This window comes from Thunnus maccoyii, chromosome 17 (assembly GCF_910596095.1).
Source record: "Thunnus maccoyii chromosome 17, fThuMac1.1, whole genome shotgun sequence".
NCBI classification, from domain to species: domain Eukaryota; kingdom Metazoa; phylum Chordata; class Actinopteri; order Scombriformes; family Scombridae; genus Thunnus; species Thunnus maccoyii.
This window is the reverse complement of record NC_056549.1, coordinates 20,441,191-20,458,460: the sequence shown is the minus strand read 5'-3', so window position 1 is coordinate 20,458,460 and position 17,270 is coordinate 20,441,191. Positions and strand designations below refer to the sequence as shown.

Here is a 17,270-nt window from a genome sequence, read left to right as displayed (position 1 = left end):
AGCTGTGAGGGATTACACTTATCCTGATGGACCAAACACTGCTGCTGTGAAGTACTGAGATGAATGAGTTAGATATTAGTACATCACAGATTTACTGAATTAATTATGAATGTACATAAAGCTCTCTTCCTCTCTCCTTGTTTCCCATAATCTTCTCTTCTCCTGTCTCCTCTTGTCTCCTGTTCTGTTCTCTCCCCACCTCTTTTGTCTTTTTCCTGTCCTCTACTTTTGTCTCCACTCATTTTGTCTCATTTCTTCTCTTCTGTTTCCTCTCTTCTCCTCTTCTTTTGTCTCCCCATGTCTCCTCTTCTTTCCTTTTGTCTCTTTTCCTCTTGTCTTCTCTCCTTTCATCTCCTCTCTTCTTTTGTCTCCTCTCCCTTCCTTTGCCCCATATTGTGTCCTCTTGTCTTCTTTTCTCTCCCTTCTTCTCTCCTCTCCTCTCCTCTCCTTAGGTCTGGATCACCGCCATGCGTCACAAACAAAAAACAGGAACGTTCTTCTGGCCAGGCTCAGATGTAGACATCAATGGCACCTACCCAAATTTCTACAAATCATATGATAAGTAAGAGCACCATCATTACAGTATGTTACCTACCTTTGAATTCATGCCTGCACTGTAATTGTGACAAGAAATGTTATGGTCTTATTGCTGTGTGTTGATGTGTTCATAAATTACATGAACCCTTTTTGAGCACAGGAAGATCGCTTTTGAGCAGAGGGTGGAAACGGTGTTTGAATGGCTCAGTTTACCTCAGGGAGAAAGGTATCATATGCTCTTCGTTATCATTACAAAGACGTTGCTGCAAGTTCCCTCCAAGAAACACCTGAGCATCACACTTAACTGTGGCTTCTGTGATTTCAGACCTGACTTTATCACTTTGTACCTGGATGAACCTGACTCAGCAGGCCATCGTTACGGACCAGCAAGCAAGCAGGTTAGTCATTCACCAAACATTAAACCAAGCCGGCAGTTAATTACCTAAAAGAACAGCAGACTAAACACAAGAAATGAGAGGAAAGTTAATTCTTTACCTTGGACGCAGTGCAGTAGTTTGACAAAATAATCTAAACTCAAGGTCCACTTACTAGCTTTTTTCCAGAGCTTGCAACTGGATTTCATGGTCTTTATCAGCAGATTTTGCTTTCGTGTTATGGAGATGGCTCAGTTGTCACGACATCACTGAAGTATTGAACTTCAGCCATGGAATAAGAAATTGTCATATATATGAGGGAAGGTTTGAAAAAATCTCCATCCACTGAAGAAGGCCATGAGATGCAGTTGAATGTCTGGAAAAGCTAGTAAGTGGATTATTATCCATCACTCTGACAACTTTTTTCTCAATTAAAGCTAAAATATGCAAGTTCTAGAAGTCAAGCTCCTGTTTAGCACTAGCATAAGACTCTAAAGCAAACCACTCCACTCCCTCTCCCTGCTCTGTTGTGCACCCGATGTATTGATTTCTTTCTGGGAAGTGGAAGTAATGGAGCATTCTAGCCTGTGAGTAAGAGATATCGATGTCTTCCAGCAGCTAATGCTAGCTTGGAGCCTCGGTACAAGAGGAAGCCAGAAGTGCGTTCATGTATTGATTGACAGCTGTGAGATCCCACCCCTGACTCTGGCCCCCTGTGATTGGTTAGAAAGACGAGGCTCGCTTAAAAACTCGAGAGGGGAATATCTCTGTGCTGCTGCCAGGCTGTTCAATGAGCCTTTGACAACACCTCTACACATTAAGATATGCTTTGGAGTATATTTCAACTAAAAATATAAGAATATAATATATAGTATATTCATCAATTAAACGTTAAGTCTATAAAATGTTAGAAAATGGTGAAAATAGATCACCAGTATTTAAAGCCCAACGTGACATCTTCTTATTGCATGTTTTGTTCAACCAACTATCTAAAATTGAAATATACTCAAATTACTATATCACATGACAGGTCAAAAACAAGATGGATCCCGCAAATGTTTGGCAGTGTTCCTTGAAAGATGTCTTAAACGATTAGTCAATTATCAAAATAGATACAGATTATTTTTCTGCTGATCGACAAATTGATTAATCTACTAATAGTTTCTGCTGTGTATGTGACTGTAAGTGTGCAAAGAAACATGGAGGAACTGCGCATACTGAATGCCTTTTAAAGTATTGTGTTAAATATGATTTTTATTATCTTTAAAACACTTCACCTTGTCAGTGTCTAGGAACCAAAACTGTTGAAGCCAGTTTTGTTTTTTAAACTTATTTTATTGTTCATGTAGCATCTTGCCTCCGTCCCCAGTTTTGAACCAAAACCCATTTTATGTCATATTTCCTAATGATTCACTTGCTGAAGATGGTTCCTGAAATGTATTCATGGAAAAACTGACTCAGTGTTTTTGTGAACATTTTTTTGTTGCCACAGTAACACTTTAACTCTTAACTGCTGTTGTGCTCCCAGGTCATTGAGGCCTTGAAGAACGTTGACCGGATTATGGGTATGCTGATGGATGGCCTGAAACAGAAAAACCTGCACAACTGTGTCAACATTATAATCGTATCTGACCACGGTGAGACAACTAGTCCACACAGCTGTGATTACAAATGATGACAAGTCACAATCAGATTTGCTGTAATTCAAATAAACATAGAAGTAATTTTACAGTAAATTAAAATAATAAAAAAGAAATGTGGTCAAAAAAGCCAGTCAATAATAGACAGGTGACATATCTTTTTGTTTAGAAAACAAAAATAACATCAAAACATCTTTCACCAGTATAATAAGAAAGCAACAGACATTTTTTAAGTGCCTGAGAGGCAATAGAATTCATTTTTTGTACTTTCTTTAACTTTTACGCCATTTGCTTAGAAATAAAGTTGGTATAGTCATCTTAATTGTCTGTGGTTTCATAATAGTAAGACACAGTTCCGTTTTCCGCCACTGAGAGGGACTTTAGAGACTTAGTGTCAGCTTCAAATGTTTGGCTTGATTGAATCATTGCACCTGTTGCAGGAAAACTACAGGCACATACCAGAGGGAAAGCTGATGAAAAATGAGTCTGTTCACTGGAAGTAAACCGGGAAAATCTGTTCTCAGTGGGATGTTTGGATATTTTGAGAGGACGTTGCTCTGGACATCTGGAGACCATATGTTTAGTCTTGTAATTAGGTATATTAAAGATCAATGTGCTGAAATAAATGTGGCTCAGGGCCTTGCCCAGACATCCTCATCAAAGACGTCATTCCCAAGAGAAGATATTCATTTTAACGTCCTGGTCTAGATATCGTCATCAAGGACAGGAAACAAAGAAAGATCCACCACACCCAAAATGTTGTCAACAAATGTTGTACTGTAGATATGAATCTTAAAATCACACACAGCATCTGCATGAATTTAAAAGGCTGTGAAAATGTGGTGATGACACAGTAAATGTGTTTATTTTCAGACACATTACTCACAAAATAAATCTTAGTGGCCCTGCTGGGAAAGAGCACTTAAAAACATTAAAAAACATCCAAAAACATTTACATATGATCATGGAAGTACAGTAAAGTTGCACAAGCTTTGAATTTTTCATTCTATCATGGCTACATTTGTTTGTAAGTAAGTTTGTAAGAATTAATATTTTCATTTATGTACAGGCATGGAGGAGGCGACGTGTGAAAAGGCAGCATATGTGTCCACTTACCAAACCAACACTGATGCCTTTGACATCATCCAAGGCCCAGCTGCTCGCATCAGACCAAAACGCCTCCCAGAAGACTACTTCTCCTGTGAGTTCCCGTCGCTAACACCCAACTTGCCTTTTTCCCAGCTTTGCAGCATCACTCAGTGTCAGTTAGTTTGTAAACAGTGTGGCTGACCTTGTCCTCATTATAAATGTCCCTTTGTCTCTCTCCCCAGTCGACTATGAGGGCCTGGTGAAGAACCTGTCGGTATGCGAAGTATTCCAAATGTGACTATTGTATTGATAGCAAGAATGGAAAATTATGTGCTTGCCTGGCTTCATGTCAAACAAACCCATTCTCCCTCTGCCGTCTGTTGATTCTCCTCTCGTCTGTGTCTGTTCTGAAGTGCAGGACCCCTGATCAGCCAATGAGGCCTTACCTCAAAGAGAACCTCCCCAAACGGATGCATTTTGCGAACAACAAACGTATAGAGAGAGGACACCTCTATATGAAGAAGGGCTGGCAGGCTGCGCTGTAAGTGACCCACTAGCTGCTGATGTGGAAATTCAGGGAGCACTAAAAAGAAGTCAGAGGAGGACAAGAAACACGAGCAGTCAGCCAATCACATACCTCTGTGTGTTAATTCTTTACAAACTGCAGAATGGAAGAAAGAAGCTGAAGCGAGGGCAACACATTAAATGGTGTCAGGGAGTTGTATCAAGTCTATTAAATGCACGGTTTATCCCAAAATGAAAATTCAGGAGGTCAAAAACCTTTAAAGACCCAGTAAAACAAAAAATATGTTACAAGTTGTGACCCTGTGTGCCTGCACTAATTGTTGTTCTTTCTTGGTGCCAAATATATGTCAAAATGTTTTTTTTGTTTATATTTGAAACCCTCCGTTTTCTTGCCCTGTAAAATATTTTATTGCTGCACTCCAGGGAACGTACATAATTTATCCAGTCAAATGTGCTTTGGGGTGACTAATTAACTCCCTCATACAAAACCGCACTTGAGAAATATCATCAGAGGTATGTGTTTGGATGTCAGTTGGCAAAGGTTTTGTTTACATGTCAAAAGGAACATGGTTGAGGTTAAGGTAACCTGCAGTCTTCTACAGCTCCTACATAATTCTCCAGAGACTGGAGCTAAAGCACGCCCAGTTTTGCGATATGATCAAATCCCTGAACAATGTGATTCTCTGCTCACATATTCACTCATTCAATCACTTTACAGAAGCTAAATATGCCCTTACTGCCATTCCACTGGGCCTTTTAAAGTAAGTGTTGAGCACTCGAACACAGTAAGTTTGCCTCTTGTGCCTTTTTATTCTGCAAACTGCTCATGGTAGCATAAAAATTGGCAAAAACGACTTCATTGTTTCCAAAACAAATACCAGACTGACTCTGTTTCCAACCTGCTAACCAGAGCAGGAGTGTGGAGACGTTTGTTGGAGGGTTAAGCAGCAAGCAAGCTCTCAGCAAGTTGATGACAAAATTATGTACTTGTTTTGGCTGCAAAACCACGTAACATAATTACTATAGTTACCTTATCTTTTATCTCCAATAACACTGCATTAGAATAGCAACCAGTCTGTTTTTACTTCACTGCTTTGGGAGAATCTCAAACATTTGTAGTTGCCACATTTAAAAATAGCACAGTTCATTTTGCTTCTGAAATAATCTGACATGTATACCAATTACTCTTAGCTTGTTAGAGTTTGTTTAAGATACCAGAGCTGTTAGAGTAATTGTTAAGGAGTCATTTTCTTTGGCTACACAGAAGTCTAAGCATTCACAGAAGTTGAATCATTTACAGTAATTAGTGATAGCAATCCTGAAGCCTATGTTGGAGAGGAGTTGCACAACCGCTTCGATGAATAGTAACCATGTAATCATGGAAAATTGCTTCAGGCTGAAAAATGTATTCAGTCGACTTAGACACAGATGCAACATACAGAATGTAGTCACACTGTACAGTAATATGACTTTCTCTATGGGTTTTATTGAATTAAACTTGTCCCTGCCCGTAAAGTGAGATGAAGTGAGAATAACTGTTCTTTCAAAATTAAATGAGGGTGGTGTAACAGTTACTTTCTGTTTCTTTTTCATGTCCGTCTCAACGTTGTATATTTTGACCACTCAGATAAGGTGTTGTCTCTCTTCAGGAACAGCAAAGAAATCAAGTACTGCGCCGGTGGTTTTCACGGCTCTGATAACCTCTTCACCAACATGCAGGTCAGACGTGTGTATGTGCCGACTATTGTGAACATTAATCACATCCTGTGGAAATCCAGGAAGTCCTGATGATTCATTGACACATATATAAAAAAATATTAACAGTTTCACAAGACTCTGTAGGCATTCACAAGTGGGATTTACTTCAAGTAGCCTGGACAATAGATGCTTGACAGGCATTTACCTCACTGGTTAGACATAAATATAAACCTGTACTGCAGCTGATGGGACAAAAACTCACTGATAACAAACCGATAGAACATGACAAATGATTTGGTGATGTGAAAAGTCACCTGAATTAACCACTGAAACTAGCCTCTGAATAATTTTGAGGGGAGTAACTCCAAAATCATGCTTAATTTTCTAACTCCCATGCTCAGGTTAAGTAGATTTTGAAGCGACAAGAGGTGCTGATGTTTTTCATCAAACTACCTCCCATCATTTGCTGCTTTGCCCAGCTGTCAGCTGCCGTCAAACTCAACAAAAAGCTGAAATGCCGACAAGTGCCACTTGTGCCACAATGTCCTCTTCTAAGAACAAAACAGCAAAGACTGCCAGTACACTTTCTTGGAAAAATGAAGGAACTGCTCAGATGTGAAAGTAGGTTTCAAACAGCAAACACATTGAATGCTGGTGGCAGTGGTTCACAACTGTGGTTTGACTTGTGAACTCTTAAACATTGAAGGAATGTATAAAGATTCAGGATTTCACCAGAAAATTTCATACAGAAAAAATTTTTTTTTTCTTCTTTCATATCTTGTTAGTCATCGTACAACCTCTCAGTTGGTTGGAAACAAGTTGTGTAATATTCTTGCTGTATAGTAGCTGCTGTATACAAGATTTCCAACAAAATATGAATAGTACTTCCACATTTTGCAATAAATTCTAATCCAAAATTCAAGCAAAGGGTAAACTCAAGTAAATGATTTCCTGTAGAGAGAAATTATTGATATTTTTCATTCAGTTGAGTAATGTGCACATGCTCCTTTTCATCACAGATGTTGTCATTCACACAGTGCTGCTACACTTACTCACATTCGAAAGCTGATAAGCACCAATTCTCTACAATCGGGTTCAATAGATCTAATTTGGGTTAAATGATTTGCTCAAAGGCAGCTCCACCGTAGCGTAAAAGCACAGCGTCACTCATTGCTCCATTTGTATTTTCCTCAAAAAGTTTCCTTGTTTAAACCAGCTGCCAGTTTTATTCTCAAATTTTTAGGATGTTGTTGGATAACTCAGAGCTTAAACTACCATCTTAGACTTAATCTTTCTTATACACCATCACACAGAAAACAGATGAAAGAGTCTGATATTATTTTAAAGAAGAACAAGTATTTCTGATCAAGCCACATTTGACACAGAAGAGAGAAAACTACATGCAAAACACCACTCAAGATTTTATTTTTTATACATTATAGATGCAGAATGAAACATTTTGTGTATTCTTCAAAATCTGTTGCAAAATACGTTGAATGGTCAGTGTTTCCACTAGCTTTAGGAATTATTGTTTGAGTCTAAATTCAAGATATCTCCACAAATGAAGCCAAACTAAACTTAGGAGCAGATACTTTAAAAAAACATCCAAAGTACACATGAGAAACACAAAATACTGTCTAACTCTCCCACACTACTCAAGTACAGTATTTATACTTGTTGTTAGAAGTTACTCTCCACCTACGCTGTCTCTGCTTTGGATCGACTTTGTTCCTTTTGAAAGTTTGTTTACATAATTTCTGTCACTTTAGTCATCACAATACAATGATGTAATTTAAGTAGAATTAGTATAATTACCTTTCTTGGGTTTCTGACTTTTCTAAAAAAAATAAGAAAAAAAGAAAAAAAAGTATGCAAGTCAAGAAAAACTCACAATGAATGGCTTCAAACCTGCCGACACACAGCAGAGAACAAGAGCAAAGTGTGCTTGAAATAGACAGTTCAACCCCCCCCCCACCGCCACCACCCACCACCAACGGTATTTTGTCAAGGTTGTGTGAGGTCATTTTAAAAAGAAACTTGAGTTGAGTTCATTTGAAATATTTACACATGACCTAATTATGGAATTGAATGTTTCACATCTTCCTGTTTTAGAGTTTAAATGCGGTTCACAAACCTCTGGACACTGTTGTTAATATAGTTCACTGTTCACTCATTTGTATTTGTATGTAGAAATGTCTCTAAATAAATGCATGAACGTCAGTTTGTTAATGCTTATCTTCTTTTTCAGGCGATCTTCATTGGCTTTGGTCCAGGATTTAAAAAGCAAGCTGTTGTGCCCCCTTTTGAAAACATTGAAGTATATAACCTCATGTGTGGTAAGCGGCTTTGTTAGTGCACGTTCACTGTACTTTATCCTCCTGTACTGAAGCTGTAACTGACTGATTGATGAATGATTTTGTAAAATATGGATTTCATATTTTGAAGTTGTTGTGCTTGATGACCCTGATCACCACATGAACTTTATGTTCTGCACCATCGTTCACTGTCTATCTGCACATTAAGGAACTTTGCAATCGCTTTTTTTATGACTTGGGCCTAATTTTCATAGAAGTGTAGCCGACACCCAGTTATGTCATTCAGTTATGAAAACACTGTACTAAGCAGTTTTATTGCAGAAAATACAGCAATGCAGTTCAGAGGAGGAAACTGGTGCACTTCTCCTAAACTGAATTTCAGTTGATTGTGCTGCACATCAACCACATTAAAGAAAAAAAGATGGATAGTCAAGTCAAGTCAAGCCAAGTTTATATATATAGCCCATTATCGCAAATCACAAATTTGCCTCAGGGGGCTGTACAATCTGTACAGCCATACAACATCCTCTGACCTTAGACCTTTATTGTGAATAAGGAAAACCCCCTTAAAACTCTTTAACAGGGAGAAAAATAGAAGAGACCTCAGGAAGAGCAACAGAGGAGGATCCCACTCACAGCAAGGACAGACGTGCAATAGATGATGTGTGCAAAGAAAAGACCAAGAAAGACAAATTACAGACATACAGCATGGAAAACAGGATGACAAAATTATAAGGGCAGCTAACACATGTAATCAAATCAACAGGCAGGTAGATTAACCCAGTAATTTAAATCAAATTATTTGGATATCAAAATGAAGAGAAACATACACAATATGGAAGACATTAGAACAACAGAACCAGATACCTCTGCTGATGTTTACAGTTCATTACTGGAGATTCTCATGACACCTACCATCGCATTCAGTATAACGAATTTGGTTGGTCCTCTCTGGCCCAGAGGTGCAATGAACACTCGTATCTTTTCATCCATAAAGCCCTTATTGGACATTTAACACCCTACATATAGCAACATCTATGCTGTATGACCATGGGACCCTACAGTCCCAAACTTGTCGTACTAACTGTCTTATGCTTCGAGTCCTGCGGGTTTAGCCTTGACTGTAGTTTTTGTGCACCAAACACATTGAATTATCTTCAACAAATCCTCAAGATCGACATTCTTGGTAACTTTGGACATTTCAAGACTATGATCTCAAACCATTTCACCTCAGTCTGCAGTTGTTTTCACTGAATATTGTTCTCTTTTGATCTATTTAACTCTACGTATTTTGTTTTTAACTCTGTATCTCAGCATCATTGCAAATGAGGGAAACCTCAATGATTTTTGAGGCTTAATTAAAGGTTTGAATGAATGAACAGGTTAAGTTCATCTTTTCACTCCCAAAATATTTGCTTAAGTATTATGGTTAAATAGCTTGAATTCACATGTACTGCAGGGTGAGCACACATTTTCTTCTAACATTTTTCTTTTTTTCCCCCCTTTATTTAGTGCAAGATAATTGGTTAGATATGTGAACACAAATTGAGTGCAGGATAAGTGATTAACATCAAAATAAACACAGTACAAACAAGAAAGGACCAGACAGTAACCCAAGAAAACAATAACATGGAGAATACATAAATAAATAAATACAAATACAAATTTAAATAGATAAATGAAATTTTGGGTTAATACTAGATGCACTAGGTGTGTGTGTGTGTGTGTGTGTGTGTGTGTGTGTGTGTGTGTGTGTGTGCGTGTGTGTGTGTGTGTGTGTGTGTTAATGTGTAAGGATATAGAGGGAGGAACGAGAGGAAGGAAGGAGAGGAAGAAAGAAAAAAGAAAAAAACAGGGGGAAAGTTGCAGTGTTGTTGTGGGGATCTCTGGTTAGGCATCACAGTGGAACCAGGATGAATCAGACAGACTCACCCTGGTTCCACCCTGAGACAGATTTTTATTATAATTATCATAAACTGTCCACTACACACACACACCATTTGGGCTCTGCCTTTCTCAGTGTGTGTGTTCATACATCTGTGTACGTAGTTGACTGTCGATAATGATTTAACAAAAAGAAAAATGTAAGAAAATCTGTGTATATGTGAATTCAATGGACTCCTGGCTGGTAGCACCCTAAAGTATTTTTAAGAGACTAAATATAAAGGCAACAAGTATGGCTTGTTCCTTCTTTAGTTTTACTTAAATGTTTAAAAACTTGTGTGATCCCTTGTGTTACTGTACTTGCCCCAACTGACTACTGTACATTGTAAAAATGTGTCTAGATGTGTCACTTAGTCCCTGTATCTCTATATCTCTATTAAATGTTACTATAGCTGTTAGGAGTGGCCAAATCTTAACAGATTAACTGTCCTTTGTTGTGTCTGAAATGCACTTGCTCTCTCTCTCTCCTCCAGATCTCCTTGGAATTCGTCCCGCTCCGAACAACGGGACCCACGGCAGTCTGAACCACCTCCTGAAGCATCCCGTCCACCTCCCCGTTCACCCAGCGCAGCTCTCCCATGATACCCCCTGCGAGGCCACTTCCCCCATTCCCACTGACGACCTGCAGTGCACCTGTGGATCCCAAACCAAAGCAATGGTATGTCCGTCAGTTAATGAGGCAGTTGTTTTAGTTGTTAAAGTTAATGTTTGCTTCTCCAAGTCCTTCAGCAAGTTCAAAGCAGATAAGTTATTTTTTGATGCAAATGATAAATGTAGTGATTCCTTTAAAAAAGTACAAATACCCCAAAATATAGTTGTTTAGAAATATAATTTGCTACTAACAACATAACGAGCCATGTCAGTATCAGAATTTCCATCAACGTTTACAGACATTTAAGTTAATGACCTTAATAACCTCAGTGCAAAGGTTCATTAAAACTTACAAGAGAGTAGAGCTGCAATTATTAGTCCATTAATAGATTAGTGGCCAACTATTTTGGTGATCAAACAGTCATTTTGAGTAATTTTTAAGAAAAAATGCCAAAATTCTCAGATTCCAGTTTCTGAAATGTGAATATTTTCTGGTTTCTTTAGTCTTCTGTGATAGTAAACTGAATATCATGGGACGAAAGAAGACATTTGAAGATGAAGTCACCTTGGGCTTTTGGAGACAGTGATCAGAGTTTTTCACCATTTTCTGACATTTTATACACCAAACAACTAATCGATTAATCGAGGAAATAATCGACAGATTCATCAATGAATAATAATCAATCAATCAATGAAGATAATCATTAGCTGCAGCCCTACTTTACAGATCTTACATTGACATGCATGGTGACTGTGCAGTAGATACGCTGTAGCTTTTAACAGATTTAACATAAGCAGACTAACAAAAAAGTGTGCGTTTATTTTCAGGTGGAAGATATGAACAGACGTCTCATGACAACTAACGACAGTGAGTATCTTTTTGTTTTTCTTTGCATTATAAAGGTTTTTAGAGAGAAATATGAGATAAACTACAGTATTTGTGTACTTTACTGTACATCTGGAACTGTTTTTCATGGTTTTCGTGGTTCATATTCTGATTGAGAGAAATCATAATGTCAGAGCATACGTTGTATTTTTAGACATTTAATTTTAGCAGTGTGCTTCCAACTTTGTGGCAGCAGTTTGGGGAAGGCCCTTTCCTGTATCCACATGGAAACCTTATTGTCCAATATCAGTGTCTGACCTCACTGGTGTTGTTGTTGCTGTGTGGGAGCAAATTTCCTGCAGCCAAGTCTCAAAAACATGTGGGCTTTGAAATCAGATGTTCAACAAACACATACTTTTGATTAGATAGTGTACTTGAGAACTGACGTGAAGAAGCGTTTTTTTAATACTTTGATTTTTTTCCCTTTTTAGGTGTTAAAGCCAGCTTACGTCGCCTCCACCATCCTTTCGGCATCCCTTTAGTCGTCCAACCAGGCGCCACCTTTTGTCTGCTGCACCACTCGGACTACCTCAGCGGATACAGCAAAGACCGCCTCATGCCTCTCTGGGTGTCTTACACCATCCAGCCTCTGGTGAGTCCTCCGTTTGGAGCTGTCTTTCATCTCTAAACATAGCCTGTTCAGCTGAGTTGTCCCAGCTATATTTCTTCTGCGGTTAGGGTTTGGCTGGAGAATGTAAGAGGTTGTTTAGTATATGAATCTCTTCTCTAAGCAGCTGTTACTCATCTTTCGTGCTCATGTTGGCTCAAATACTTCTTGTCTTTCTCATTATGCGGTTGAGATTTAGTGTAAATCATGACCTCAGATAGAGTGATACATTCCCAGGAGAGTTTACACTGTTCTGTCTAAATGATAGAGCAAATGAGGATGTAGATTTGTTTTCAATCAAGCTTTATCCAAATACAGCACATTACAAGCCAGATATGGCTTCTGCTATATCCTCTGTATTCATTTGGACAAAGAATCATGCTTCAGATTGTTTTGTACAACTGACATGGCATACCATACAGCATTATGCTAAACCCACTTGTGTTCCCACAACAAACATACGTTTTACAGCTTGTCAAAGTTAATATCTCCATAAAGCTCACCTCAAGCTAGTTTTCCCACCAGAAAATCAATGAATCAATGAGAAATATGAGGCCACGCTGTTGATCTGCCCCCACAACAAGCTTGTATTACTATTCTTGTACAGTATGTTTGAAACATATGTTCAGCCTTTGATACCACATTTCTGAGATCCATAATTTTTCCAAGTAATTTCCAACAAAGAGACACATATTTTGGCACTAATTATAGGGAAAGAATGATTTTTTAGAAGTAGAAGTAGAAGTTGATATTACATTAAGAAGCAGTGTGGCTCTGTGATGGAAATGTTCAGTTCACCACTTTGGTCCAGACTGAAATATTGAATGGCATGAATGTTTTGGGGTTTTTTTTATAAACATTCATACAGTAAGCCCCAGAAGATGAATCCTAATGACTTTAGTGATCCTCTGACTTCTTCTCTAGTGCCACCAGCAGATTTTAGATTTTAGGTTAAATGTCTCAAAAACTTTTGAATGGATTGTCATGAAATTTGTTACAGACATTCATGTTACACACAGGTTTTAATAACTTTCGTAATCCCTTCACTTTTCATCTAGTGCCACCTTAAAAAAAAATTGTCCAATGTTTGTTGATGATAATATCTGAAAAACTCAACCCTCGGCTGTACTTTGTGCTTCCTGATAATAAGCAAATGTTACCATGCTAACATGCTAAACTAAGAACATGATAAACATTATACCTGCTTAGTCATTGTGAGCGTGTTGGCATGCTGTTGTTAGAATTTAGCTCAAAGCACTGCTGAGGCTAAGAACAGCCACACAGAATTATTAGCATGTCTTTAGACTCATAATCATGTTGTATGATTAGCTGACCTGCTTCGCGCTGAATTAAAGACTCTCTAAAATATGCTACAGGTTAGGACTTAATTAGTTATGTACTCTTTTGCAGGAAATGTCTTGGAAATTATTTGGAAATTACTGATAAATGTCAAGTGTCAAAGTGTCAAAATTTGTCCAGTTTATTCCAAAAACCCGACATTTTTCTCTAACAAGGGAGTGAGATGAGATTATTATTTTTAGAGAGCTCTGCAAACAGAAACAATACAATGCTCTCGCTGACCCATATACACAAGCAAAGCAAAACCAAGCCAAGTGATCTTACACAACATTCAGAGTGCAGGCCTGGAGTCAAAACACTGTCCACCACTGACTGATCCTCTCTTTCAGACCTCAGAGCGACTCCTGGACCCAGATTTGGCGGCATGTGTTCGTGCTGATGTACGCATCCCACCGTCCTCCAGCCAGCTGTGCCGGCGCTACATTGACGACCCACTTCTGTCCTATGGCCTGCTGCATCCCCCCAGTGAGTGTGTGTGTGTGTGTGGGTGGGTGGGTGGAGGGGTGGGGTCACAGCTCGTCGACCCCAGCTGGGTGTTGAATTCAAGTTGAAGTGTTATAGAGCCACATTCTCATGTAAAAATGCACCTGTGCTTTTTGGGCTGCAATAGTAAAGAGTGTCCCATCCCCCCCGATTCTATTACTAATGAAATTCTGGTTTCAGGTGCAGACAGCTCACCACAAAGGGAAGTGACAAACTTACAGAGTGAAGTAAAAGTGAGCTGAGAAACCCACAGAATTAGGCTTTTTATCTGGCATATGGTTCAGATAAAGTGATCACACTGTGATTTTACCTCATTTTAATGATTTTACCTCTTTGCATTTCGCTCCACTGACATGTTAAGTTTAGTTTCAGCCGGTAAATCTCTATTCTCTACATGCAGTTTGTGTTTTAATCCACATCCATATGGCTCACACTCTCTCTTTTCCCCTGTCTCTTATTCTCTGTCTATAGATCTGAGTGCCAACAGACCTGACACAGACTCTCTAATCACAAGCAACATGGCACCAATGTTCCCTGCATTTAAAGGCAAGTAGTCTTGGAAAGATTTATTGGTTTGTGGATTTCTAGCTTCACCCACATCTGGAATGGAAATGGTAATCGTGGTATTGCATAAATAAAAAAAAACTCACTCCAGAGTTGTCGGAAGAGTTAATTTGCCATCTGAACGAGAGCTCTTAAACTGAATGAGAGGTGACTAATTCAATTAACCAGTGAGCTGAAGAGATACTCTGGGTCATGACTAGACATGATGTCATGCACTGTTTTGTTAAATTGTGAAGCACTCAAGTTTTTAGAGCACCCTGGTTACTGCGCATGCCACAACTGCAACGTCTCTGGCTAAATGGCAGTGAGGGACCTTTGTTGCATGTCATACCCATCTCTCTCTGCCCTTGTTTCCTGTCTGCCTCTTCACTGCTCACTGTTCAATAAAGGCAAAAATGCCAAAAAATATAATCTTTAAGAAAAAAAACTCAAGTTTTCCGAGAGCAGGTATTGTGGTTTGCCATTTTTATTTCTCAATTATACTTTTCAAACCTGAATTTCCTAAAGCAGGCTATACTTTAGCCCATTTGGTTCTTAAATATACATAACAAGAGTCCAAAGATCTAACCGCTGAAATTACATGGCACTACTGTACTTTAATTTAGTGAAGCTCTCTCTGTAAAGCACAATTAAAGGTTTAGTGAGAGGAACTTTCCCAGAGTTAATCCTCATGCCATCCTAGCCGTTCTCTGCACAATCACATTTACTTTGAAGTTGGTTTAGTTTGTAATCTGACTGCGCTGATTCACCAGAGTGTGCTCTAATGAACACATTAGATGGGACTATTTATAAAATCATTGGAAACTGGAATGGGATGAATGTTGGTTCACTCCCTTAGTTTTTGTTCTTTTGCTAGGATTACCAGGATGCATGGCAGAATCACCTGTGTCATATGTGAAAGCATTGTGGTCAGCGTGATGAAATAATCTCATGCTGTGGTCTGCAGGAGCGTAAAGATGAGCCATGTTTTAGTTCAAACTTGTCCATTGTGTTGGGTGATTACTGTTTGGAGAAACTGAGCATGTCAGACAGCACAGCTCTGCACAGATTTCGACTGGGGCCACCCACGCTATGAATGAAAACTCTCTCACTAGTATGAGATCCCATTCAGATGAAACACCACCAAATACTGGAGTTTGTGTATGTTGGAGGCCTAAATATTAATCAGCTAACCAATGCTGCCCCCTGCTGGCTCATTATTGTGTTGAGCATTATGAAGGGAGGCCAGTCAGTTAATTTATTGACTTAAATATCACAATACAAACATATAAAATCACTTAACATGATCAAATAAAAACACCAGGTCAAAACATTATAAACATGCATACACAATACAAATCTGTCAACAAATAAATGATTGATGATGATGTGTTATATCAAAGGTTTTTGTATGTTCTCGAACCGCAGATGTTTGGGCACATTTCCATGACTTCCTGCTTCCAAAATATTCACAACAGCTGAACGGAGTTAACATCATGAGTGGGCCAATATTCGATGAAAATGCTGATGGAAACGTTGATGCATTCCAAACAGTATCGACGTAAGTTAAACACACATTCAGACACCAGGCGGTAGATTTCTTTATATGATAATATAATCATAATATGACAATCAACCACATAATCATGTAAGCTCTAATAATCAATCAATATATGTTTGAATTTATTTTGTAAACGCAAACCAACATTTACTGGCCTTTTAACAGTGCTTAGTCCAAGAAAGATTTGACATGAAAAATACGGGTTAGAGAAGAATGAAGAATATCTTCATTGCTCTTTAGGAATAAATTGTGGTTAAAAGTGAAACTTGCTCTTGGGTTTCAGCTACCCATGAAGACTTCTGAGGCCTCTTAAAATACAGTTCTAAAGACTTAAATGAAACCATTAGCTGTTCATTTTATCTGCTATGTCATCTTTCATCAGGGAAAATGTTTGATAAACTACAACCTCGGTTTTCATCTCATTTTGTGTCTATGGATTTAGACCTTGAGAACTGTAACTGTGAACTTGCATGAAAAAGCACAAAAAGCACAAAAACTGAGGGTAGATTTTGTTAAATATTTGCCCTGTTGAAGGTCTAATGACCAGCTTGGCTTTTGGATTGAACAGAGAACCTTCCTTTTTCAAGAATTTATGGTTTTAGACTTCTTGCACACCAGCGTTGTGTAATTATTGCAGTGAACTTCCCCATAGTGATCATTTTTTATGTACGAATGAAACTCATTTATGCCATTATGTACTGTTTTAAGTATAGTATTAATGCAGCATTTACACACCCCAAACTGATTAATTTCACACTAAAGGTAAATTTTATTAAGAGATTTCTAGAAATGAGACCACAGTTTGTTAAACTCTCAGATCTCATGTCTTCCCAGAAACGTGGCTCCTACCCCGACACATTTCTTTGTGATCCTGACCAGCTGTAAGAACTCGACCTTCAGCCCTGTTAACTGCGAGGGTCCTCTGCAGGCCAAGTCCTTCATCCTGCCCAACAGGCCTGACCACACAGAGAGCTGTTCTGTGAGTTACACCGCTGTTTCCTTTCTGGCAGTCTACTGTGGGAACCTGCTGATGCATTGTATAATGGAAAATATGGTCAAAGCAGTGCATTTAAAATAGATCTGACATTGATACATCTTTCTGGTTCTTCTTTCCCTCT

The 17,270-nt window shown here is 38.6% G+C and overlaps 1 protein-coding gene across 1 annotated transcript in view; it reads left to right on the top strand.

The window, feature by feature from the left end:
- The window catches only part of enpp1 (ectonucleotide pyrophosphatase/phosphodiesterase 1), a 33,594-nt gene that overhangs the window by 15,043 nt on the left and 1,281 nt on the right, over positions 1–17,270 (top strand). Inside the window, exons 7-22 of the mRNA XM_042390988.1 lie at positions 453–562; positions 698–763; positions 863–935; positions 2,440–2,548; positions 3,621–3,752; positions 3,883–3,914; positions 4,054–4,181; positions 5,815–5,884; positions 8,112–8,199; positions 10,596–10,780; positions 11,542–11,581; positions 12,031–12,191; positions 13,895–14,030; positions 14,520–14,594; positions 16,020–16,152; positions 16,987–17,131. Coding sequence (XP_042246922.1) covers positions 453–562; positions 698–763; positions 863–935; positions 2,440–2,548; positions 3,621–3,752; positions 3,883–3,914; positions 4,054–4,181; positions 5,815–5,884; positions 8,112–8,199; positions 10,596–10,780; positions 11,542–11,581; positions 12,031–12,191; positions 13,895–14,030; positions 14,520–14,594; positions 16,020–16,152; positions 16,987–17,131 — 1,683 coding nt within the window. The remainder of the gene's footprint in view (positions 1–452; positions 563–697; positions 764–862; positions 936–2,439; positions 2,549–3,620; positions 3,753–3,882; positions 3,915–4,053; positions 4,182–5,814; positions 5,885–8,111; positions 8,200–10,595; positions 10,781–11,541; positions 11,582–12,030; positions 12,192–13,894; positions 14,031–14,519; positions 14,595–16,019; positions 16,153–16,986; positions 17,132–17,270) is intronic.